The following is a 24,739-nucleotide window of genomic DNA, read 5'->3' on the forward strand; positions in this document are numbered from 1 at the left end:
AGACCTGAGAAACACTAACGAGTCAAATGATACCGGGAAGAGAAAATGGCTAATTGGGCTAATTTTCACTTAGGGTTTACTCACTTTTGCAGCCAGCAGTTTAGACAGTTATGGCTGTCTGTTGAGTTATTTTGAGGGGACAGCAAATTTACACTGTTATACAAGCTGTACACTCACTTTACATTGAGGCAAAGTGTCATTTCTTCAGTGATGTCACATGAAAAGATATAATAAAATATAATACAAATTGTGAGGGGTGTATTTTATGACATTCTGAAATATATTTTATGTATTTTATGACATTATGAAATATAATATCATAGGATGTAAGGTCATTTAAATGCTATTGGCTATACTTTAAGGAAATTCATGGGAACTTTGATTAACAGATTGCTATTGGCCAATCGAACTAGGGGGGTTTAGACCTGGTAAGTCTTCGAGAACTAACCCTAGAACTAAACTAACCTTAGAATTAGAAGTAACCTTAAATTAAACTTACAGCAAATTGAAGGGCTGTTTGAAAGGATAATGCTCATGTTTTTGTCTCAATGGGTATTAGATTTACTATTTATTTTTAAAACAGTCAAAAACAAGCATGCACTAAAATGTTCTAATTAGCCATGTTATGTTTTTATGCCTAATAAGACCAGGACCAAATTTAAAATCTATTAATTGATTATGCCCAAAATAAATGGAAAATAAATACAGTTTATAGTGCACATGTATTGGGTCTGCTATAAACACTGCTTAGACACACTACAGTGTTTCAGGCCATCAGTAAAATTAACAACAATTACATAACCCCTCCCCTTTATACCTATAGTTTGTTATGAATGCATCAAAGACCACGTGCATATTTAAAGCACTGTCATGCATCTTCCCTGGTACTTAGAGTGCTGGAAGCCACTGCTCTGGCCATGCAGCTCGTTTCCAGTATGGTGCCTTTTCTATCAGCTCTGTGGATAACTGGAGTGAGCTGTGCAACAAGTGAAACTAGTCCAATAAGCTGCAGGCTTTGGACTAACCCTCAGCTGCCTGGGATTTTTATGAATGGAGACTTTGTGATTGGAGGCATTTTCACTTTTCATCATTACACAAGAACAGAGCAAATTACTTACACCAGACTGCCACCCCAAACAGAGTGCTATGGGTATGAGTGCAGTGACTTGCACAGAAAGCAGTGGACACGTTTTGAAACGATTTGACATCATAAATACATTTACATGTTCAGTAGAACAATAGAATCGATTAATTGTATCTAAAGTGTTTTTGTCTTTTTTTACTGTTTCTTAACAGCATCGACTTCAGGGAAGTGCGCTTTGCCCGTGCCATGGAGTTCACGATCCACGAGATTAACAACAGAACTGATCTCCTCCCAGGCATCACATTAGGCTACCAGATTCATGATTCATGCTCTACTGTGCCAATGGCTATCAAAGTTGCATTTCAGCTTGCAAATGGTTTAAAACCAGATTTCAATGAAACTGGTACTTGTTCTCAATATGCAGCAGCCACTGTGCCTGCTATCATAGGTGATTCTGCTTCCACACAGTCAATCAGTATAGCCAGAGTGCTTGGTCTTTTTGGAATTCCACAGGTAAACATGATTGCCTTGCCACAAACTATTATATTCAAAAACAACTCAATCTTTATATTCATATTTTTGCTTTTGTTGACAAAGCACCAAAGGAATGTGTAATGTAGAGATTTATCAAATGTAAATTCAGATATGTTGTCTAATCTTTTAGTTGTCTAAAGAATTAATGTCCATAAATGTGCCTTAGTAAAAGCTATTTAATCAATGATTCAAATTTCTTGCATTTCCGTTGCTGTAATTACAGGTGAGTCACTATGCGACCTGCTCATGTCTGAGTGATAAGAATCACTATCCTACCTTCTTTAGGACCATACCTAGTGATCAACATCAAGCAGCTGCACTGGCAAGAATGGTCAAGCATTTTGGTTGGACATGGATCGGAGCGGTGCGCAGTGACTCCGATTATGGAAATTATGGAATGGCGTCGTTCCTAAAAGCTGCGGAAGCGGAGGGGATTTGTGTGGAGTATTCTGAATCTTACTATAGGACACAGCCACGGAGCAGATTGGAGAGAGTGGCAAATGTCATTCGCAGATCAACAGCCCGGGTTATAATAGCGTTTATGGCATCAGGTGACATGAAGATTCTTTTAGCGGAGCTATCACAACAGCCACCATCTCCGCTTCAGTGGATTGGGAGTGAAACCTGGATCACAGATCCTGATATTTTGCAGTATAACATGTGTGCTGGTGCAATAGGGTTTGGTGTTCCCCAGTCAGTTATACCAGGCCTTCGTGAGTTTCTTTTAGAGCTCACTCCAAGCAAAGCCCTAGAATCCCCCCTGTTAACAGAATTTTGGGAAAGCTCATTCAGCTGTAATCTTAAAGGTCACACAGGTACCTCAGGGAATCTGAGAGAATGTGATGGCAGTGAGGACATTCAGACACTCCAGAACCCATACTCAGACACATCTCAGTTGCGCATTACGAACATGGTGTACAAAGCAACATATGCCATAGCGCATGCCATCCACCGTCTGATTTGTAATGGCACCCAATGTGATAAGACCATTAAATTTTCACCATGGCAGGTATAAAACAGCATTATTATAAACATTTGGGTCAATGGATTAGTCACGATCAGCAGCTTACCTGCTACATGAAATGCACTTAAATGTTTAGTTTCTGACTTGCATATATTTGGACCATAAAGTGATATTCCTAATAATATATTACAGTATAACAGTATTTACTACATGTGAATTGTATTTTCTATTCTAAAAAAATTCATGCTGTTTTCAAACGATTTTTATTTATTTTTGCCTGCAGATATTTACTCAGCTCAAAAAGGTGAACTTCACTACAAATAATGGATTCCAGGTCTCATTCGATTCTAATGGAGACCCTCCAGCTGTGTATGAACTTATAAACTGGCAGTATAAGAAAAATGGTGCTTTGGAATTTGTCACAGTAGGCCAGTATGACTCGTCCAGGCCAAGAGGACAAGAGTTCAAAATGAGCAAAAATATCACCTGGGTTGGAGGACAGACTGAGGTATTGCATTACAGATTGTATAATCCAGCTGACTATAAGGAAGTAATTATCAAATTACATGTGCATGAACAGAGAGTCATGTGTTCCACATCTGATTCTGTCCTCAAAAGTTTTATTGTCTGTGATATGTAGATGCAATAGACAGTAATAAAATGCAGTATTGCAGTTCGTATTATGGATGAAATTTGAAATGTACTTATGTATTTTAGGTACCAGTGTCTGTGTGCAGTGAGAGCTGTCCCCCAGGCACCAGGAAGGCTGTACAGAAGAGGAGGCCTGTCTGCTGTTTTGACTGTATAACATGTGCTGAAGGAGAGATCAGCAACAAGACAGGTTTTGTATCAGTACATAAATCACCCTCAGTTATTACTTTTACCTACCTGCACAAAAAATAGATATATTAACATATGTGCCAAGGGGCACGGTGGCTTAATGGTTAGCACGTTCGCCTCACACCTCCAGGGTTGGGGGTTCGATTCCCACCTCCGCCTTGTGTGTGTGTAGTTTGCATGTTCTCCCCGTGCCTCAGGGGTTTCCTCCGGGTACTCCGGTTTCCTCCCCCGGTCCAAAGACATGCATGGTAGGTTGATTGGCATTTCTGGAAAAATTGTCCGTAGTGTGTGAGTGAATGAGAGTGTGTGTGTGTGCCCTGTGATGGGTTGGCACTCCGTCCAGGGTGTATCCTGCCTTGATGCCCGATGACGCCTGAGATAGACACAGGCTCCCCGTGACCCGAGGTAGTTCGGATAAGCGGTAGAAAATGAGTGAGTGAGTGAGAACATATGTGCCATAATATAGCAGTTCAAACCCAGTACAATGTCCTCCATACTGATCTAAATATTTTCAATTTAATTAATGCAAAGAAATTTTAATCAAACAATTATGTGAAGTTGTTATGTGAAAGAAATATTAATATATAAGATCATTTTATAATACTGACAGAATGTGAAGTTCGATCAGAAATACAGATATACTGTAGATTTTACTTTCCTAAATAGTGATTCATAAGGTAACGCTTCATTATGGTTCTTCTGTTCTAATTGTCCTCTTTGAAACATTCTAGACTCTTTGGATTGTTTGCGCTGCCCTCCTGAGTTTTGGCCCAATGCCAAGCGAGACAGCTGTCTCCCCAAGCCTGTTGAGTTCCTCTCCTGGGAAGAAACTCTTGGTATAATCCTAACAGTGTTCTCCATTGCTGGGGCCTTTACGGCTGTGTTTGTAAGCGGCATATTTTACAAGCACAGGGCCTCTCCTATTGTTAAGGCCAACAACTCTGAGCTGAGCTTCCTGCTGCTCTTCTCTCTGACTCTGTGTTTCCTCTGTTCACTTACTTTCATTGGTCGGCCATCTGAGTGGTCATGTGTACTGCGTCACACAGCGTTTGGGATCACATTTGTCCTCTGTATCTCCTGTGTTCTGGGAAAAACAATAGTGGTGTTAATGGCCTTCAGGGCTACACTTCCAGGCAGTAATGTAATGAAATGGTTTGGGCCTCCACAACAGAGACTCAGTGTGATTACTTTTACTCTCATACAAGTCATAATTTGTGTACTTTGGTTGAAAATATCACCCCCTTACCCCTTCAAAAATCTAAAACACTACAAGGAAAAAATAATCTTAGAATGTGGCTTAGGTTCAGCTATAGGTTTCTGGGCCGTGCTGGGATACATAGGATTGCTTGCAATTTTGTGTTTTATCTTGGCTTTTCTGGCCCGGAAGTTGCCTGATCATTTCAATGAAGCCAAATTCATCACATTCAGCATGCTTATATTCTGTGCAGTTTGGATCACTTTTATTCCTGCTTATTTCAGCTCTCCTGGAAAACTCACCGTAGCTGTAGAGATATTTGCCATTTTAGCATCAAGCTTTGGTTTGATTATTTGTATTTTTGCTCCAAAATGTTTTATAATTATTTTTAGGCCAGATCAGAATACTAAGAAACACCTTATGGGTAAGACACCTTCGAAAGATCACTGAAATCATCACACAAATAGTACACATGAAGATCCAACTTGGTCCATTTTAGTGTCTAAGTGGACCCTTTTGATTCCATTTGTACTGTGAACACCAAATGCACTCTGTCCATATGCAGATAGAGTAAATATGATATATTTAAAAATACCTAAAGAACTGAAACGCATAAATGAAACACAGCGAGTCATGATTCATATTAAATACTACATTAACCTTGTACATATGTCATCTATTGTATCATTGAGTTTTACAACACTTTTAGGTCTCCCCCCAGAAGTAGTGCTAGGATCAAATGAGCTTTTATACAAATCTGCATTCTGCAAATGTTTATAATTGCTTTAACAAACCAAAATAGCTGATTTTAATTACCCATTAATTTATACATCAGCTATGGAATAGTCATTATCTCTCATCTCTATAAGCATCTGTTCTTCTTTTTTTCTTATATTTGATATTTGAGTGTTTTATATTTAAGTGTACCACATCGTTAAACATTTAATCTTTTTATTTGATATCTATGGATATATTTTGTGTGCAAGGTGTGAAAACTTGTAAAATAAAAAACTTTAAAACATTGTGAATCATCAAAAATAAAATGACTGAAGAATTAGGAGACTAAGAGTCAGGTTATTATTAAAAGAGATGGCTTGTTGCTTGCATGAAGACAACTGGGATATTAGTAGAGTCTAAACAATAGTTAGACACACCAAGCTTTTAACACTGAAGAAAGCATTTATGAAGCTAAATGCAAGACCATATGGATAAGGGTCAAATATGGGTGTTATGGTCAGGTGTCTAAAAACTTGTGTCATTTTAGTGTAGAAAGGGGCAATTTAACCAGCAGTATTGGGGTTGTTGTAGGGGTGAGGAAAATGAAGGTTCCATGTCTGGGATAATGTACTTGTGATATTCAGCCAATCAGATGACTTCAGTATCATATTCTTGGCTCTGGATCCACACTGAGGTAGTGGGGATAGGTTAGGTTAGGTAGCAAAATGTTCCAGCAACACCAGTTTGATAAACCTCTCATGCTGAATTGAGTCAAGCCTTGATCAGTACCAGGAGGTTTCAAAGACACTGTGGATGAATGTGAATGCCCAGTCCACTTCCTCCAATGCCACTAAAAATCACAGACAGTGCTCCTCTAGGGACATACTGTACTGACTACCTCACAAAATGGCTCTTCTAAACTCCCAGATCATTTAGCTGGTAGTCGGGAGACAGATTACGGGTTCTGCCAGTCACTTTTAATAACTCTTCACACAATGAGGCAGAGCCCACAAACAAAATTAGACAGTGCCCTTGAATAATATTACTGTGAATATTAAATTTACCGTCAATCACAAATTCAATAAATTAAATTTTTGTGTACTGATGATTGAATCAGAAATGAAAAGAGCTTAATCATTTTAAGCCGAATCATATTGATATAAATAATCATTCGTTTTATGTTTATTCTTATTGTGAGATTGTAGAGTGAGGAGTATAGACGAGTTATACTTTTATAATGTGTCGTAGAGATGATGCAGGTCAGATGTAGAATACTTTTACTGTGCTCTGTTTGTGTGGAATAAAAAAGATTTACTGTCATTATTGTTATGAACACTGAATAGACACATACCCCTTGTGACCAGTTCACGCCCACTCTTATAGTGCATTGAAGCAAGATAGCTATTTAAAGCGCTGTGAGGAAGCTGTCCTGGCCTACAGAGTGCTGGGTCCAACAGATGTTACCATGCAGCTCATTTCAGGTCTGATGTTATTTGTGTCAACAATGTGGATAACTGTGTTCATCCGTAAAACATGTAAAGCTAACCCGATTAGCTGCAGGTTGTGGACTGACCCTAAGTTACCTGGTATATTTATGAATGGGGACTTCATGCTTGGAGGGATTTTTGCCATCCATGACTCCACGAGATTAGAGCAAATTGCTTTCACCATGTTGCCATCACAGCTACAGTGCTCTGGGTATGTGTGGAATGCATAGCAAAGAAAGCAAAGTATTAAATCTTCTTCTTCCTATAATAATAACTAACTAATAATAATAACAATAATAATAATAATAATAATAATAATAATAACTATAATAATAATTATTAATATTATTATTATTATTATTATTATTATTATTATTATTATTAACGAAACATTTTCTTGAATTTCATTTATATTATAGTATATTGAAATGTAAAAGACTTTTTTATTTTTATTTTTTATTTGTTTTTATTTTATTTTTTTTCATTTGTTTATTTATTGTAATTGCAATGACTGGGGAAAAACATAAACTATAATCTTGTCTTTACCTTCCTTACTGTCTCATAACAGCATGGATTTCAGGGAAGTGCGCTTTGCCCGTGCCATGGAGTTCACTATCCACGAGATCAACAACAGAACAGATCTTCTTCCTGGCATCACGTTAGGATACCAGATATATGATTCATGCTCTTCCGTGCCCATGTCAATAAAAGTTGCGTTTCAGCTTGCAAACGGTTTGGAGCCGGTTTTCAATCAGTCAGATTCATGTTTAAAATCTGCAGATTCCGCCGTTACGGCAGTGATAGGAGATTCTGCTTCCACACAGTCAATCAGCATAGCCAGAGTGCTCGGTCTTTATGGAATTCCACAGGTAAAATGATTCATCTACCTGTGTATCCTGAGCATTACGCATAATTACTGCCAAGGCCCACAATGTATCTGTGGTGTAATAGTTTAGTCAACAATGGCAATAAACCAGAACTATTTATTTAAAAAATTTAATAGAAAGAATATTCAGCTAAAGTTTTATTTTTTTATTTTTTTCTGCACTGTTTGGATTACAGGTGAGTCACTACGCGACCTGCTCATGTTTGAGTGATAAACTGCAGTATCCTGCCTTCTTTAGGACCATACCTAGTGACCAACACCAAGCAGCTGCACTGGCAAAAATGGTCAAGCTTTTTGGTTGGACGTGGATCGGAGCGGTGCGCAGCGACACCGATTATGGAAATTACGGAATGTCAGCATTCCTAACGGCTGCGCAAGCGGAGGGGATTTGTGTGGAGTATTCTGAGGCTTACTATAGGACACAGCCACGGAGCAGATTGGAGAGAGTGGTAGATGTGATCCGCAGATCAACAGCCCGGGTTATAATAGCGTTTATGGCATCAGGTGACATGAGACTTCTTTTAGAAGAGCTATCCCGAGAGCCTCCACCACCACTTCAGTGGATTGGGAGTGAAACCTGGATCACAGATCCTGATTTTCTGCGGTACAACATGTGCGCTGGCGCAATAGGGTTTGGTGTTCCCCGGTCAGTTATACCAGGCCTTCGTGAGTTTCTTTTAGCTCTAACTCCAGCTAAAGCATTAGAATCTCCCCTGTTAACAGAATTTTGGGAAAGCTCGTTCAGCTGTTACTTTAAAGGAAGAACAGAAAATTCAGAGGGCGCACGAGAATGTGATGGCAGTGAGGACATTCACACGCTCCAGAACCCATATTTAGACACATCTCAGTTGCGCATTACTAACATGGTGTACAAAGCAACGTATGCCATAGCGCATGCCATCCAGGGCCTCATTTGTAATGACACACAATGCGACAAGAATATAAAATTTTCAACATGGCAGGTACAAAAATAAATTTTTACTCTGTTGCATTTTTTTAAGATGAGTGAAATCAGCAGGTATATATTTCGAATAAACCATGACGTAATGACATTTTGCCTGCAGATGTTGCACCAGCTTAAAAAAGTAAACTTCACAACGAAAAATGGATTTCAGGTCTCATTTGACTCTAATGGAGATCCTCCAGCTGTTTATGAGCTCATAAACTGGCAGTTTAAGGATGGGGCTTTGAATTTTGTCACAGTGGGTCAGTATGACTCATTCAGACGAAGAGGACAGGAGTTCCGAATAAATAGAAATATCAGCTGGCTTGGAGGACAGAATGAGGTACAGTATAACAAGTACACTGACTACAACAAGTATACAAAAACACTAAAACCACTCAACAGTACTGGCATTTGAAATATTGGGTAATATATTGAGGTTGTAATTGGTAAATCTTTGCAATTCAGTCTTGACTGGTCAATTCAGTCTTTACTGTATATAAATTTTGTGTTAACATTTATTTAAACATTGCCCAACTTTTTCTTAATTTAAAGCAAACTTGTTTTAAATAGTTATTCACTTTTTTTGATAGTGTCCATTATTTGTAACAACATAATATTTTTAAAAACATATCGTCGCTGTCGGGCGGAAACCTCGTATGTACAAATTTGGTCAATTTCATATTTTTCACACATCGATGCTATTGGTCAGTCCCCACGTGGGTCTGTTATTTTTACAAGTTATTAACCAATCTAAAGTCTTGAAAATAGCTTGAGCGCAAATCTCATAACTCCATTGGACACTTCAACTGTCCACCTCTTCCTCACTCCGCGGGAAAGCTTCATGGCATACTTCTCCTCAAGAAGAGTCGCAACGAATCAACACGTCTTCTGAGGTAAATGTCTTCAAAACACTGGGCTCAAAGAAAAAAAAATCTTGACCCCCGCTAGTTCTGGTGCTCGTCTGAGGACAGGAATTTAGCTCAAGGCAATCCACTGCAACGCGGACTAAACCCTGTGCACTGCAGATAAGGTACGGCGTTTTTTTAATTTCCTGAAAAATAATGGTTTTGGAGATACGAGGATTCCGCCCGATAGTGACAATATATTTATACTAATTTATACATATATTTATACTATTAAGTACTTGTATGTACTTAATGTGGAAACTGAGCTACTTATATAGGTTTTTATTATTTTTCTTATGTGGGGTATTGTTATTGCTAAAAAATAAAGGAGTGAACTAGAGCAAAGTTAAAATTTTAGTTATAATCTAAAAATAATCCTATGAAGCCTTTTCACTTCTATTCTGTCTTTTTAGGTGCCAGTGTCTGTGTGCAGTGAGAGCTGCCCTCCAGGCACCAGGAAAGCTGTACAGAAGCGAAGGCCTGTTTGCTGTTTTGACTGTATTCCATGTGCTGAAGGAGAGATCAGCAACAAGACAGGTTGAGTATAACAGTTTATATTGTTAAATGATGTGAACCATGATTGTATATCTGTAAAATGTTCTGGGCCTCCCTGAAAAAAGATGCTTTATGTGGTAGGAGCTGAACAGTGGGGTGGAGTAAGGAAGGTAGTGGGAGAAAAAAGGGGGATAGTGAAAAAGAGAGAATTTATCTAGTAAACAAACCAGCTCGATTTTTTCTTTGATTATTAAGCTTTACAAAAAAGCACTTATCCATAAGTACGGCTCTATTTTGTTAGTAGGTCAATCATAATCTGGCGGTTTGATGGAAATGTGCTCTAGAAACATGAGAAGTTGTTTTTAAATCATTTTCTCTGTTTAAACCTTGTAGACTCATTAGATTGCTTGCAGTGTCTTCCTGAGTTTTGGCCTAACACCAGGCAAGACAGCTGTCTCCCCAAGCCTGTTGAGTTCCTGTCCTGGGATGAAACTCTGGGCATCATCCTGATTGTGTTCTCTGTCGCTGGGGCCTTCATAGCAGTCTGTGTAGGTGCTGTGTTTTACAAGCACAGGGCATCTCCTATTGTTAAAGCCAACAACTCTGAGCTGAGCTTCCTGCTGCTCTTCTCTCTGACTCTGTGCTTCCTCTGTTCACTTACTTTCATTGGTCAGCCCTCTGATTGGTCCTGTATGCTGCGTCACACAGCATTTGGGATCACCTTTGTCCTCTGTATCTCCTGTGTTCTGGGGAAAACTTTAGTGGTGTTAATGGCCTTCAGGGCTACACTTCCAGGCAGTAATGTCATGAAATGGTTTGGGCCTCCACAACAGAGAATGAGTGTGATTTCTTTTACTCTCATACAGGTTCTTATCTGTGTGGTTTGGTTGAAAACATCTCCTCCTTTCCCGTTCAAAAATCTAAAACATTACAAGGAAAGAATTATCTTGGAATGTGGCTTAGGTTCTGCTGTAGGATTCTGGGCTGTACTGGGATATATAGGAGTCTTGGCACTTTTGTGTTTTATCTTGGCTTTTCTGGCCCGGAAGTTGCCCGATAACTTTAATGAAGCCAAATTCATCACATTCAGCATGCTGATATTCTGTGCAGTTTGGATCACATTTATTCCTGCTTATTTTAGCTCTCCTGGAAAATTCACTGTAGCTGTAGAGATATTTGCTATTTTGGCTTCAAGCTTCGGTTTGATTATTTGTATTTTTGCTCCCAAATGTTTCATAATTATTTTTAGGCCAGATCAGAATACCAAAAAGCACCTCATGGGTAAAGTACCCGCTAAGGCTCTTTGAGGCTTTTATATAAAATCTAGTTATGAATGAAACATGAGAAATATGGTAGAATTATTGCTGAAATAAGACTTACTTATCCACAACACTGTGTCTAAGAATGTTTCCCATTTTGAAAAATGAAATATCAAATAAAGTTTAATTTATAACAATTGTGTCTAATCTTTTTTTTTTTTTTTTTTTGAAATACAAGCTAAGATATTTTAGTTAAATTGTTTCTCATTCACATGTCACCTGATGGCATAAATGCTCTTATAAACTTTGCTGTTTATCTGTGGATCGTGTCTACAATGTGACTTCACACAATACTTGTGACATTGCTGAAAGACAGTGTGGAAACCCCTCAACCAGGAACCCAGACCAGGATAAAGTGCAAATTGTAGTTGAATCAGTGAGTAAATAAAAAGGATATTACCGGGATGTCAGTTAACACATTAACCGTTATTTTGGAGCATGATATAGCTGAATCTTTTTTTATTGGACTGTTATCCCAACATCCACTGCAGCTCTCCACTGAAAATGAATAGTAAAAAAAAATGGATAACACAAAGATTTGCACTCAGTATGAATTGTCATAGTAAGGCTCCTCATAATAACATAATAATATAGTAAAAAAAAAAATGGATTAAGACATTTAATATGATTTACGGCAGCTTGATTTTGAATGCATGGAGGTTATATTGAGTCAGAACATTATATAAAGCAAACTCTTGGCTTGCAAAGGAAGAAAGGCCCCATTGAAGAATGGCTTATTTTACAATGGAGGTGTGGTGACATCTGCTGGTGGAGGGACAGGAGGTACAATGATGTTCATAGTGGCATGGTGGCATTAGCTGTTGGAGAATGTCAGTGATGCTGGTGGATGTCAGTGATGCTGCATGTGTAATTTTCTAATTTATGCACTTTTTCCACTTTGCTATTTTTGCACTGTAGAAGCACCTCTAGCACCTCTACAGAATCTGCCTGAATAAACAAAATAAAATTCAATGATATAATACCCTTAGTTTATGGATTACAGATCTCAAAATGTTATTGTGGGCCACACAGAAATTGAGCTTGATCCCCTCGGTTTAAAGTCAGCGGACCAGTGGGGATAAAGAAATTCATCCCTGAAACGTCCACTATATCATCTTTAACAAATAAAACGAAGCATTAAATCAACTATGCTCCTACTATTGTATGCTAAAAAGGCATTTCATTCATTCATATACCCATTCAGTTCCTGCTCCAGAGCCAAGCTGGATTGGACACACTCATTAATGTTAACCATGTCTTAACTTTTTCTGCTGCACTAAACTTGTAAAAAAAAAAAAAAATCAGTATTCCGTCAACTTGGTATATTTTCATTAATGACACCCTACTTAATCCCAGAAAATCTAAGAAAACCCTCCATTATTTTGGATGATAAATACATAACCAGGGGGCATGGTGGCTTAGTGGTTAGCACGTTCGCCTCACACCTCCAGGGTTGGGGGTTCGATTCCGCCTCCCCCTTGTGTGTGTGGAGTTTGCATGTTCTCCCCGTGCCTCGGGGGTTTCCTCCAAAGACATGCATGGTAGGTTGATTGGCATCTCTGGATTGTCCCTAGTGTGTGATTGCGTGAGTGAATGAGAGTGTGTGTGTGCCCTGCGATGGGTTGGCACTCCGTCCAGGGTGTATCCTGCCTTGATGCCCGATGACGCCGGAGATAGGCACAGGCTCCCCGTGACCCGAGGTAGTTCGGATAAGCGGTAGAAGATGAGTGAGTGAGTGAGTGAGTGAAATACATAACCACTCCCATCACTCCCAGTGCATCCAAGCAAGATGTTTATTTAAAGCAATGTGTGTCGGGTTTCTGTCCTTTATTGTACTGAGAGCCATAGATTCAGCCATGCAGTTCTTTTCAACTCTGATGTCATTTGTAGCACTTCTGTGGATAACTGTGTTCGACCCTGCATCATGTCAAACCGACACAGTCAGCTGCCGGCTCTGGACTGTTCCTCAACAACCCGGTATATTTATGAATGGAGACTTTGTAATTGGAGGGATTTTCACTATTCATTATTTAACAAAATCCGAACAAATGACCTACACCAGGCTGCCATCACAGCTACAGTGCTCTGGAAGGTTGGTGTGTTAAATGAACATCCCAAAAAAAACGGGATTTGTTTAGAAATACAAGGAAAAAATTATTTATATGAATTTATATTTATCAGATTGTGCTTAAGTATGTCTGTCATTAATACATTTATTCTGTGATTAACCTGAATATATGTAAAAAAAGAATAATAATAATAATAATAATAATAATAATAATAATAATAATAATAATAATAAATAAATAAATAAATAAATAAATAAATAAATAAATAAATAATTGGTGCTATTATTTTACCTTTATATTATTCTGTATTATATCTTACTCTGTTTTCACAGCATGGATTTCAGGGAACTGCGCTTTGCCCGTGCTTTGGAGTTCACCATCCATGAGATCAACAACAGATCTGATCTCCTTCCAGGCATCACGTTAGGCTACCAGATCCATGATTCGTGTTCTACTGTGCCAATGGCAATAAAAGTTGCATTTCAGCTTGGGAATGGATTTGAGTCCGATTTTAACATCACTAGTTCCTGTTCAAACTCTGCCGTTGCTGCTGTAACAGCAGTCATAGGAGATTCTGCTTCAACGCCATCAATCAGTATAGCTAGAGTGCTCGGTCTTTTTAGAATCCCACAGGTAAAAGTCATGGATCATACTGATTCTATTTTGTCTCTGTATTTTTGCTGTAATTTTTACATTATGTATGTATGTGCAGGCAAAAACACAGGCACGATTGAATAAGGCAGTTTACATCCCTTTCTATTTTCTTCTTCAGGTGAGTCACTATGCGACCTGTGCCTGTCTTAGTGATAAGAATCAGTTTCCTGCCTTCTTTAGAACCATACCTAGTGACCACCACCAAGCAGCTGCACTGGCAAAAATGGTCAAGCTTTTTGGTTGGACGTGGATTGGAGCGGTGCGCAGCGACACCGACTACGGAAATTACGGAATGGCGTCGTTCCTACAGGCTGCACAAGAGGAAGGGATTTGTGTAGAGTATTCTGAGGTATATTACCGGACGCAGTCACGCAATAAATTGGAGAGAGTAGCAAATGTGATCCGTAGATCAACTGCCAGGGTTATAATTGCATTCATGCATTCAGGAGAAATGAGATTTCTCTTAGAAGAACTGGCACGACAGCCACTACCTCCACTTCAGTGGATTGGGAGCGAAACGTGGATCATTGATCCTGATTTTCTGCGGTATAACATTTGCGCTGGTGCAATAGGGTTTGGTGTTCCTCAGTCTGTTATTCCAGGCTTTCGTGAGTTTCTTTTAGACCTTACTCCAGCCCAAGCACTGAAATCACCCCTGTTAAAAGAATTTTGGGAAAGCTCATTCAGCTGTTATCTTAAAGAGCAAACAGACAACACAAAAGGTCTGAGGGAATGTGATGGAAGTGAGGACATTATCACACTCCAGAACCCATACTCAGACACGTCTCAGTTACGGGTCACTAACATGGTGTACAAAGCAGCATATGCCATAGCGCATGCCATCCATGGACTCATCTGCAATGACACACAATGTGACAAGAATATTAAATTTACACCATGGCAGGTATAAAGTTGCTTAACTGAAAAGCTTTAAAATCATTATGATGAATAAATACAGTATGTGAATGTATGAATATACCTATCCTGATATTAGTATTTATTCATGTTTATGTTCAATCATGTTCAACAGTAGTTCTGACTTAAAACATATTCTGTCTATTTAGACAAACTCACACTGTGCCATGACATTTAATGAAATTCTTTCTGCAGATGCTCAATCAGATCAAACTAGTGAACTTCACCACGAAGAATGGATTTAAGGTCTCATTTGATTCTAATGGCGACCCTCCGGCTGTCTATGAGCTCATAAACTGGCAGTTTAAGAATGACGGTACTTTGAATTTTGTCACAGTGGGCCAGTATGACTCATCCAGGCCGAGAGGACATGAGTTCATAATGAGAAAAAATATCAGTTGGGTTGGAGGACAGATGGAGGTACAGTAAAACTACCTCACGGTCAACAGTACTGTCACAGACCTATTAGTCTGATTCTTTTAGGGGGGGGAGTACACTGAAGTATTGTTGTGTTTATAAAACTGCCATTTTTAAAATATGATATAAAATTAGATTCGAGCTCATATTTGAGCTTTTTGTCTTGATAGGTACCAGTGTCTTTGTGCAGTGAGAGCTGTCCCCCAGGCACCAGGAAAGCTGCACAGAAGCGAAGGCCTGTTTGCTGTTTTGATTGTATACCATGTGCTGAAGGAGAGATCAGCAACAAGACAGGTTGTGTATCATTGTACAACATGTTGTAGGTTCCATTCTATCTTAATTTATGCTTCATATATTAACAGTAGGGTTGTACTAAGCCATGTAGTGCAGCATTCCTCAAATGTTAGTAGTGTAATCAAGTCATTCAAGTATTTCAGATTATTAATAAGCCACTAATTCATAAATGACAATTTATTTCTATTGATTTTGCAGTGAAAATAAAGTAAGAAGAAAACAATAAAACAAGGAGATTAGCCTAGTTTCGAGTGACAGCAGATGCGGGTGTATAGCAGCATAGTGCATGCGTGTCTCAGCCAGTCATTCAGTCAGTCAGTGAATATAAATGGGTCTACTGCAGCAAAAAAGCTTTTTATCAAAAAAGTCCAATTTATTCAATTCAATTCAAGTTTATTTGTATAGCTCTTTTTACAATGGACATTGTCTCAAAGCAGCTTTACAGAATATAAACATAGAGCAGAAGGTAAACATAAGGAGAAGTATAAAGAACTAATATAATAAAAATCAAGATATATATAGTTCACAGTATGTATGTATGTATGTATGTATGTATGTATGTATGTGTGTATGTATGTATGTATGTATGTATGTATATGTGTGTGTATGCGTGTATGTATGTATGTATGTATGTATGTATGTATGTATGTATGTATGTATGTATGTATGTATGTGTGTGTGTATGTATGTATGTATGTATGTATGTATGTATGTATGTGTGTATGTATGTGTGTATGTATGTGTGTATGTATGTATGTATGTATGTATTTATCCCCAATGAGCAAGTCTGAGGTGACGCAGGCCTAGCAGTGGCAAGGAAAAACTCCCTTAAATTCGTAAGGAAGAAACCTTGAGAGGAACCAGATTCAAAGGGGAACCCATCCTCATATGGGTGACACTGGAGGGTGTGATTATGAATATACAGTCAAACAAATGTTGTATTGGTGTAAGGATCACATGGAGTTCAGATCTCCTCTTAGTATCACAGAGTCCAACTGGAGCTGGTACATCTGTAGATGTTTATGGTGACCAGGTTTAAGGATAAAAATTTCAGTACTATAACATCAATAAATATATCAATAAAATAATATGAGGAAGTTAAGCAAACTAGAAAAGTATAGAGAGTAAAATTGCATTTAGAAATGCAGGGCTTGTGAATGGCTTTGTTGAAGAGATTACAGTCTTATTTCCAGTTATTTACAATTACCATCGTTATGTCTTTATAATATGATACTATGTATTTTAGACTCTTTGGATTGTTTGCGCTGCCCTCCTGAGTTTTGGCCCAACCCAAAGCAAGAGAGCTGCCTCCCCAAGCCTGTTGAGTTCTTGTCCTGGGACGACACTCTCAGCATCATCCTAACAGTGTTCTCCATCGCTGGGGCCTTCATGGCTGTGTGTGTGGCTGCTGTCTTTTACAAGCACAGGGCATCTCCTATTGTTAAAGCCAACAACTCTGAGCTGAGCTTCCTGCTGCTCTTCTCTCTGACTCTGTGCTTCCTCTGTTCACTTACATTCATTGGTCAGCCCTCTGATTGGTCCTGTATGCTGCGTCACACAGCGTTTGGGATCACCTTTGTCCTCTGCATCTCCTGTGTTCTGGGCAAGACATTAGTTGTGTTAATGGCCTTCAGGGCTACACTTCCAGGAAGTAATGTCATGAAATGGTTTGGGCCACCACAGCAGAGACTCAGTGTACTTGCCTTCACTCTAATACAGGTTCTTATCTGTGTGCTTTGGTTGAAAATATCTCCTCCTTTCCCGTTCAAAAATCTAAAACATTACAAGGAAAGAATTATCTTAGAGTGTGGCTTAGGTTCTGCTGTAGGATTCTGGGCTGTACTGGGATATATAGGAGTCTTGGCACTTTTGTGTTTTATCTTGGCTTTTCTGGCCCGGAAGTTGCCTGATAATTTTAATGAAGCCAAATTCATCACATTCAGCATGCTGATATTCTGTGCAGTTTGGATCACATTTATTCCAGCTTATGTCAGCTCTCCTGGAAAATTCACTGTAGCTGTAGAGATATTTGCTATTTTGGCTTCAAGCTTCGGTTTGATTATTTGTATTTTTGCTCCCAAATGTTTCATCATTATTTTCAGGCCAGATCAGAATACCAAAAAGCACCTTATGGGTAAAGTACCCACTAAAGCTCTTTGAGAGCCTCACTCAAATATCAGAGGAAACATTATGGTCCAGAACCATGACTTAAACCTTTTGATTATCTATCATATAAATATGTACAGTATAGGAGACTTGATCATTTTTGTTACAAGCATCCCAGTCATGAAAATATGTCATGAAAATATTTCTTATATACTTAAACACTTTAAGACACATTTAACTTCCTGATAATAAGCTATTTGATTACCAGAATTTCTGATTTCCATAGTAACTAGCTCTTCACTTTGCAGTAACTGAATGCACGGACACTGCATGTAAAATCAGTTACTGAAATGTGTATTATTGTATATTTCTGTAACAACTGATGATGAACTGTGAGATTAAAGACAATAAAAAAAGAATGCTTGCTCTGTAGTCAGTGAATTATGGACCCAAAGAAATGTCCAGCTTTATATAGTTGAAAAACTACAGTAATAAAAGCTTCTTGACTTGACTTGAAGTGGGCAGAAAAACATGAGAGCAGATGTAGAATAAACTAATGTGGTTGTGTGATAAAGCAGCGTTACCTGCAGAGTAAGCAAATATTAAGTCAGAGTAAGTCACTATTTTCCTATAATAGCATTTATTAAGTGGTTTATTCCTTTATTTCTTATATAATAGTAATTTGCAAACGAATATTTGCTTTATCTAATTGAACTATATCTCATAGATCCTGTTATCGCTTATGATGTAACAGAATTACATCAAAAAGTTGAAGTTAGTACGACAAAAAACAACAACAAATTGCAGTTTCCTCTGAACAATAGATGTTCTTGTGTCAGGAAACATAAAAGTTACAGCTTTACGTCTTGCTGTTACAAAGCAATGACACTGAGGCATTAAATATGTGTAAAATCTTGGAGAATCTGCTACAGATTTTATGCAGAATTTGATCGAATTTGCTCATGTTTTTCCAAATAACCCCTTACAAACACATTATTATTATATTTTTTTTTTGTTCAAAATGTTATCTATTAAGTAGTATGTTACTTCCATACTAAAAAAAAAATATTTTCTGTAATTTATTTATTTTTAACTTTAGGAATAATTTTTACTAACCTAATAATGCTTGGGCCTTGATGCCTGAGATAGGCACAGGCTCCCCGTGACCCGAGATAGTTCGGATAAGCGGTAGAAAATAAATGAATGAATGAATAATAATGCTTGGATTTTTATTAATTTAAAAGAATGTAAACAGATAAGAATGTGACATTTCTGGCAAAAATACAACAATAATGTATCTTTAAAAAATATTAGGTGGGCACGGTGGCTTAGTGGTTAGCACGTTCACCTCACACCTCCAGGGTCGGGGTTCGATTCCCGCCTCCACCTTGTGTGTGTGTAGTTTGCGTTCTCCCCGCGCCTCGGGGGGTTTCCTCCGGGTACTCCGGTTTCCTCCCTGGGTCAAAAGACATGCATGGTAGGTTGATTGGCATCTCTGGAAAATTGTAAGTACTGCGTGAGTGAATGAGAGTCTGTGTGTGCCCTGTGATGGGTTGGCACTCCGTCCAGGGTGTATTCTGCCTTGATGCCTGAGATAGGCACAGGCTCCCCGTGACCCGAGGTAGTTCGGATAAGCGGTAGAAAATGAATGAATGAATGAATGAATAAAAAATATTAAAATAATAAGCCGAAACGTGTCAAAGTCTCCAGAACTTCTGTGGCTCCAAAATTCTTTTGAAAAAAATGTACAAGAATTTCCTTATAAGACTGAATATAATGTAAGTATATATATTTCGTATGTATATGTATGTACAGAAAAACTGAATTACTTCTGAATACTGAATAAGCATGCCCCTTTGGGCCCAATCACACCCACACGCCAATAAAAAAAAACAAAAAACATGGAGCATCAAAGCAAGAGGACTATTTAAAGAAACGTGACCAACTGTCTTACCCTTCAGAATGTTGTGTGCCACTGATTATGCCATGCAGCTCATTTTTAGATTGATGCCTTTCCTGTCAATTCTTTGTGTAACCTTGCCCAACACTGCAGTATGTAAACCTAACCCTATTAGCTGCAGACTCTGGACCGATCCTCAGGCACCTGGCATTTTTATGGATGGAGACTTCGTGATTGGAGGGATTTTCTCTATTCATTACTACACCAGATCAGAAATGAACACTTACACCTGGCAGCCATCACAGCTCCAGTGCTCGGGAAGGTCTGTGTGTGGAGTGAAATGATTACAACAATTATTTGTATATATTTCAAAAAGACGACCAAAAATATTACATAAAGCAACATAGACTGATGTTTTGTTTAAGGTGATTTTTTATATCTTATTGTTTCCTAACAGTATGGATTTCAGAGAACTCCGCTTTGCCCGTGCCATGCAGTTCAGTATCCACGAGATCAACAACAGATCAGATCTCCTACCAGGCATCACGTTAGGATACCAGATACACGATTCATGCTCTTCTGTGCCCATGTCTATAAAAGTTGCGTTTCAGTTCGCAAACGGCGTGGAGTCAGCATTTAATGACACAGATATATGTTCAAAATCTGCAGCTGCACCTGCGATCATAGGCGAATCTGCGTCCACGCCATCAATAAGCATGGCTAGAACACTAGGGCTTTTTGGAATTCCACAGGTCAACATTAATTAAAGGCTATTCCGTTTTCTGTAATATATATTATTAAAATATTTATGAGTTACTTTTTTTCAATTATAAATACCATAAAATACGCGATGCGCAAATAGGTTTAACAAAAATACTGATGTAACTGCTCCTTTCTGCACTGTTTGGATTACAGGTGAGTCATTACGCGACCTGCTCATGTCTGAGTGATAAACTGCAGTATCCTGCCTTCTTTAGGACCATACCTAGTGACCAACACCAAGCAGCTGCACTGGCAAAAATGGTCAAGCATTTTGGTTGGACATGGATAGGAGCAGTGCGCAGCGACTCCGATTATGGAAATTATGGAATGGCGTCGTTTCTAAAGGCTGCGCAAGCGGAGGGGATTTGTGTGGAGTATTCTGAGGCTTACTATAGGACACAACCGCGTAGTAAACTAGAAAGAGTGGCAAACGTGATCCGCAGATCAACAGCCCGCGTTATAGTAGCATTTATTGCATCTGGAGACATGAGGTTTCTCTTAGAGGAGCTGGCACGACAGCCACCACCGCCGCTTCAGTGGATTGGAAGCGAAACGTGGATCATAGAGCCCGAGTTGCTGCGCTATAACATGTGCGCCGGCGCTATAGGGTTCGGGATTCCCAAGTCAGTTATACCTGGGTTTCGTGAGTTTCTGCTAGACCTGACGCCAACAGAAGCATTAAAATCACCTATGTTAACAGAATTTTGGGAAAGCTCGTTCAGCTGTAAACTTAAAGGGCAAACAGATGTCACTGAGGGCCCACGGCTGTGTGATGGCAGTGAGGACATCCGTGCCCTGAATAACGCGTATACAGACACGTCTCAGTTGCGCGTCACCAATATGGTGTATAAAGCAGCATATGCCATAGCGTATGCTATACACGGATTAATTTGTAACGACACCCAATGTGACAAAAATATAAAATTTACACCATGGCAGGTATAAAACATTTATCACATATATACTTGTTAGAATTTAAGCATTGATATGCATTACTGAGTGATAATTATTTGTGTGTGTGTGTGTGTGTGTGTGTGTGTGTGTGTGTGTGTGTGCGCGTGTGCGCGTGTGTGAGCGACAAGTATCTTGGATTTAAATGGCTTTTATATCATTGAGATATAAATAATAATTAATGGAATGGCTGTAACAAATACGTAATATTTATCAAACAAAATGCTGAAGGGGTCCATAGGATTTGTTAAAATAATAATAATAAAGAATTAAAAAACCCCACTTTTAACTCCAGAAACATTCATGAAATTGTGTCCACCACTGCAGATCCGTAACCAGCTCAGGAGACTGACCTTTACTACAAGAAATGGATTTCAGGTCTCATTTGATTCGAACGGAGACCCTCCGGCTCTATATGAACTCATAAATTGGCAGGTTGATAAGGATGGCAGTTTGAATTTCATAACAGTGGGCCAATATGATTCATCCAAACCAACAGGACAGGAGTTCAGAATGACCAGAAATATCATTTGGGTTGGTGCACAAACAGAGGTGAAGTCTAACTGTGTTTGAAAAACAACAGGATTACAAAATTTCTCCATCACACATCAATTTTGAGCTCTGTACATTTTGTATATATTTTTGAATAGGTACCAAAGTCTGTGTGCAGTGAACGCTGTCCTCCAGGCACAAGAAAAGCTGTGCAGAAGGGAAGGCCTGTGTGCTGTTATGACTGTATTCAGTGTGCTGAAGGAGAGATTAGCAACAACACAGGTTGTAAATACATATTATATGAAAGTATACACTATATGGCTAAAAGTATGAAAACACCTGACCATCACGCCCATATGTGGTTCTTCTCCAAAGTGTTGACAAAGTTTGGAAAACAAAATGTATTTGTCATCTGTAGCATTCGAACTAGCATTTAAAACTGTTCCATTTTTAAAATGTCCCTGTGATTAAAGCAAGGTCCATAAAGAGATGGTTGAGGAATTAGACTCTATTTAAAAATTCTGATTGGAACACTGACTGTGCACCAGGCCTCCTCACCCAACATCAGTGCCTGAGCTCAATAATGCTCTTGTAGCTGAATGAACACAAGTCTTGTTCCAAATTCTAGCGAAAATCCTTCATCAGAAGAATGAAGGCTATAATAACACCAAAGAGGGAGTAAGTCTATAATGGAATGTTTAACAAGCACATATGGCTGTTATTGGTCACGTGTCCACATATTTCATTCTCATTCTATGAAATAACAACATTTTGGCACTGCTCAGTACATAGCAGAAAACATCTATTAACATGGATATGATCCATCCAATATTGTCTAATCCTTTTGAAAAGATTGTTAAGATGATTGTTATGATGCCTAGCTTCATTATTCCATTGTTCTACTGTAATGTAAATTCTAAAAGTGTGTCCTACAGTACAAGCCTTGATATATTAAAACATTGTGATCTTGCTCCTAGATTCATTGGATTGTTTGCGCTGTTCTCCTGAGTTTTGGCCCAACATCAAGCAAGACAGCTGCCTCCCCAAGCCTGTTGAGTTCTTGTCCTGGGACGACACTCTCAGCATCATCCTAACAGTGTTCTCCATCGCTGGGGCCTTCATGGCTGTGTGTGTGGCTGCTGTCTTTTACAAGCACAGGGCATCTCCTATTGTTAAAGCCAACAACTCTGAGCTGAGCTTTTTATTGCTTTTTTCTTTGACTTTGTGTTTTCTTTGTTCACTTACTTTCATTGGACAGCCATCTGAGTGGTCCTGTATGCTGCGCCACACAGCGTTTGGGATCACATTTGTGCTCTGCATCTCCTGTGTTCTGGGGAAAACGTTAGTTGTTCTAATGGCCTTCAGGGCTACACTTCCAGGCAGTGATGTAATGAAATGGTTTGGACCACCACAGCAGAGACTCAGTGTACTCGCCTTCACTCTCATACAGGTTCTTATTTGTGTACTTTGGTTAACAATATCTCCTCCTTTCCCTTTCAAAAACATAAAACAGTACAAGGAAAGAATTATCTTAGAGTGTGGCTTGGGTTCTACCATTGGATTCTGGGCTGTACTGGGATATATAGGAGTCTTGGCACTTTTGTGTTTTATCTTGGCTTTTCTAGCTAGGAAGCTGCCTGATAATTTTAATGAAGCCAAATTCATCACATTCAGCATGCTGATATTCTGTGCAGTTTGGATCACATTTATTCCTGCTTATGTCAGCTCTCCTGGAAAATTCACTGTAGCTGTAGAGATATTTGCTATTTTGGCTTCAAGTTTTGGTTTGATTATTTGTATTTTTGCTCCCAAATGTTTCATCATTATTTTTAGGCCAGATCAGAATACCAAAAAGCACCTTATGGGTAAAGTACCCGCTAAGGCTCTTTAAAAGCCTCAAATAAAAAGCAAAGGTAACACGAAGTTCTGACATTTTGTTACAATTTATGATGGTTTTGCATGCATAGTTTCCAAAATTCACAGATATTCTTTTAGAAATGTATTTTTTTTAAATTACTATCTAAAGAGTCAAAGTGTTGACAAGGAATACATATGATTGTGTTTGCATTAGTAACATATATAATAATAATAATAGGGTCAACTTTATTAATGTTTTTACATGCACATCATTTTTTTCATCAAAAATTACATTTTTTTATGCTAAAAGATTTTATATCAATTCAATTGTCTCTGATTCTAATGAACTTTCATTGAACTGTATGTTGCCCATTTTCCATTTCCGATTAGACATTAAAGTATAAATCAACTTTAATAGTTAACTGCTCAATATGTCAAAGCTTCTAAGCTGCAGGTGTATATGACAGTTTATTAAACAGATTAATACAAATATATTCATGCAGATATGGAACATAGTATATGAATATCTTTTTTTCTCTGATTGTTTGACTCTTAAGCCCTATTCGGACGGGATTAGTTTTACGTGGGGATGTGGAGTAATGCAATTTTACCTCAGGACGTCTGTAATATTAATTGTCCAATTCGCACGGGACAAGACATCTCAGTAAAACTAGCAGAAGTGGGAGGGGTAACTCGCTTTACGCACCACGGTAACTTCCTTGTCGTCATGTGCGTATGACGTTACTTCCTGTTATCACGTGCGCAAACAGACAACATGGCGCCTCCATGCTTGCAAAATACGCGAAAAACTACTTTTAAACAGGAAATGACGGAATTTTACCGTACATATTTACAATGGGTCTATTCGGACGGGATTAGTATTACCTGAGGTAATTTTTCCGGACCTTTTTACAGAAGGTAAAAGTCGCCGTAATCTTTACTGACATTGT

The 24,739-nt window shown here is 38.6% G+C and overlaps 4 protein-coding genes across 4 annotated transcripts; all 4 read left to right on the plus strand.

The window, feature by feature from the left end:
- The first annotated feature begins 962 nt into the window (after positions 1-962).
- On the plus strand, positions 963-5,067 carry LOC132851455 (extracellular calcium-sensing receptor-like). Its single transcript, XM_060878354.1, has 6 exons — positions 963-1,156; positions 1,297-1,597; positions 1,842-2,627; positions 2,866-3,090; positions 3,300-3,423; positions 4,154-5,067. Exons 1-6 carry the CDS (start codon positions 1,047-1,049, stop codon positions 5,065-5,067), a joined length of 2,460 nt encoding a protein of 819 aa, XP_060734337.1. The 5' UTR covers positions 963-1,046.
- A 1,801-nt stretch (positions 5,068-6,868) lies between these two features.
- LOC132851717 (extracellular calcium-sensing receptor-like) lies at positions 6,869-11,360 on the plus strand. The gene is made up of 6 exons (XM_060878702.1): positions 6,869-7,032; positions 7,390-7,690; positions 7,884-8,669; positions 8,772-8,993; positions 9,972-10,095; positions 10,447-11,360. The coding sequence occupies exons 1-6, from the start codon at positions 6,929-6,931 to the stop codon at positions 11,358-11,360; spliced, it is 2,451 nt and encodes an 816-aa protein (XP_060734685.1). The 5' UTR covers positions 6,869-6,928.
- Positions 11,361-13,228: 1,868 nt separating this feature from the next.
- Positions 13,229-17,881, plus strand: LOC132851157 (extracellular calcium-sensing receptor-like). The gene is made up of 6 exons (XM_060877795.1): positions 13,229-13,464; positions 13,774-14,074; positions 14,214-14,999; positions 15,206-15,430; positions 15,598-15,721; positions 16,968-17,881. The coding sequence occupies exons 1-6, from the start codon at positions 13,229-13,231 to the stop codon at positions 17,879-17,881; spliced, it is 2,586 nt and encodes an 861-aa protein (XP_060733778.1).
- A 2,106-nt stretch (positions 17,882-19,987) lies between these two features.
- Positions 19,988-23,823, plus strand: LOC132851718 (extracellular calcium-sensing receptor-like). The gene is made up of 6 exons (XM_060878703.1): positions 19,988-20,049; positions 20,185-20,479; positions 20,643-21,428; positions 21,768-21,992; positions 22,091-22,214; positions 22,910-23,823. The coding sequence occupies exons 1-6, from the start codon at positions 20,003-20,005 to the stop codon at positions 23,821-23,823; spliced, it is 2,391 nt and encodes a 796-aa protein (XP_060734686.1). The 5' UTR covers positions 19,988-20,002.
- Positions 23,824-24,739: the final 916 nt, after the last annotated feature.

Source organism: Tachysurus vachellii, chromosome 9, assembly GCF_030014155.1.
Source record: "Tachysurus vachellii isolate PV-2020 chromosome 9, HZAU_Pvac_v1, whole genome shotgun sequence".
NCBI classification, from domain to species: Eukaryota; Metazoa; Chordata; class Actinopteri; order Siluriformes; family Bagridae; genus Tachysurus; species Tachysurus vachellii.

Bases quoted from the DNA above. Each gene is read 5' to 3' on its own strand.
- LOC132851455 (XM_060878354.1), top strand. From the start codon at position 1,047: ATGAATGGAGACTTTGTGATTGGAGGCATTTTCACTTTTCATCATTAC. The intron at 1,157-1,296 runs GTGCAGTGACTT...GTTTCTTAACAG, and splicing joins ACAGAGTGCTATGGGTATGA to CATCGACTTCAGGGAAGTGC. The intron at 3,091-3,299 runs GTATTGCATTAC...TATGTATTTTAG, and splicing joins GGGTTGGAGGACAGACTGAG to GTACCAGTGTCTGTGTGCAG.
- LOC132851717 (XM_060878702.1), top strand. From the start codon at position 6,929: ATGAATGGGGACTTCATGCTTGGAGGGATTTTTGCCATCCATGACTCC. The intron at 8,670-8,771 runs GTACAAAAATAA...TTTTGCCTGCAG, and splicing joins TAAAATTTTCAACATGGCAG to ATGTTGCACCAGCTTAAAAA. The intron at 8,994-9,971 runs GTACAGTATAAC...CTGTCTTTTTAG, and splicing joins GGCTTGGAGGACAGAATGAG to GTGCCAGTGTCTGTGTGCAG.
- LOC132851157 (XM_060877795.1), top strand. From the start codon at position 13,229: ATGCAGTTCTTTTCAACTCTGATGTCATTTGTAGCACTTCTGTGGATA. The intron at 13,465-13,773 runs GTTGGTGTGTTA...CTGTTTTCACAG, and splicing joins CAGCTACAGTGCTCTGGAAG to CATGGATTTCAGGGAACTGC. The intron at 15,431-15,597 runs GTACAGTAAAAC...TTGTCTTGATAG, and splicing joins GGGTTGGAGGACAGATGGAG to GTACCAGTGTCTTTGTGCAG.
- LOC132851718 (XM_060878703.1), top strand. From the start codon at position 20,003: ATGAACACTTACACCTGGCAGCCATCACAGCTCCAGTGCTCGGGAAG. The intron at 20,480-20,642 runs GTCAACATTAAT...TTTGGATTACAG, and splicing joins GGCTTTTTGGAATTCCACAG to GTGAGTCATTACGCGACCTG. The intron at 22,215-22,909 runs GTTGTAAATACA...TCTTGCTCCTAG, and splicing joins AGAGATTAGCAACAACACAG to ATTCATTGGATTGTTTGCGC.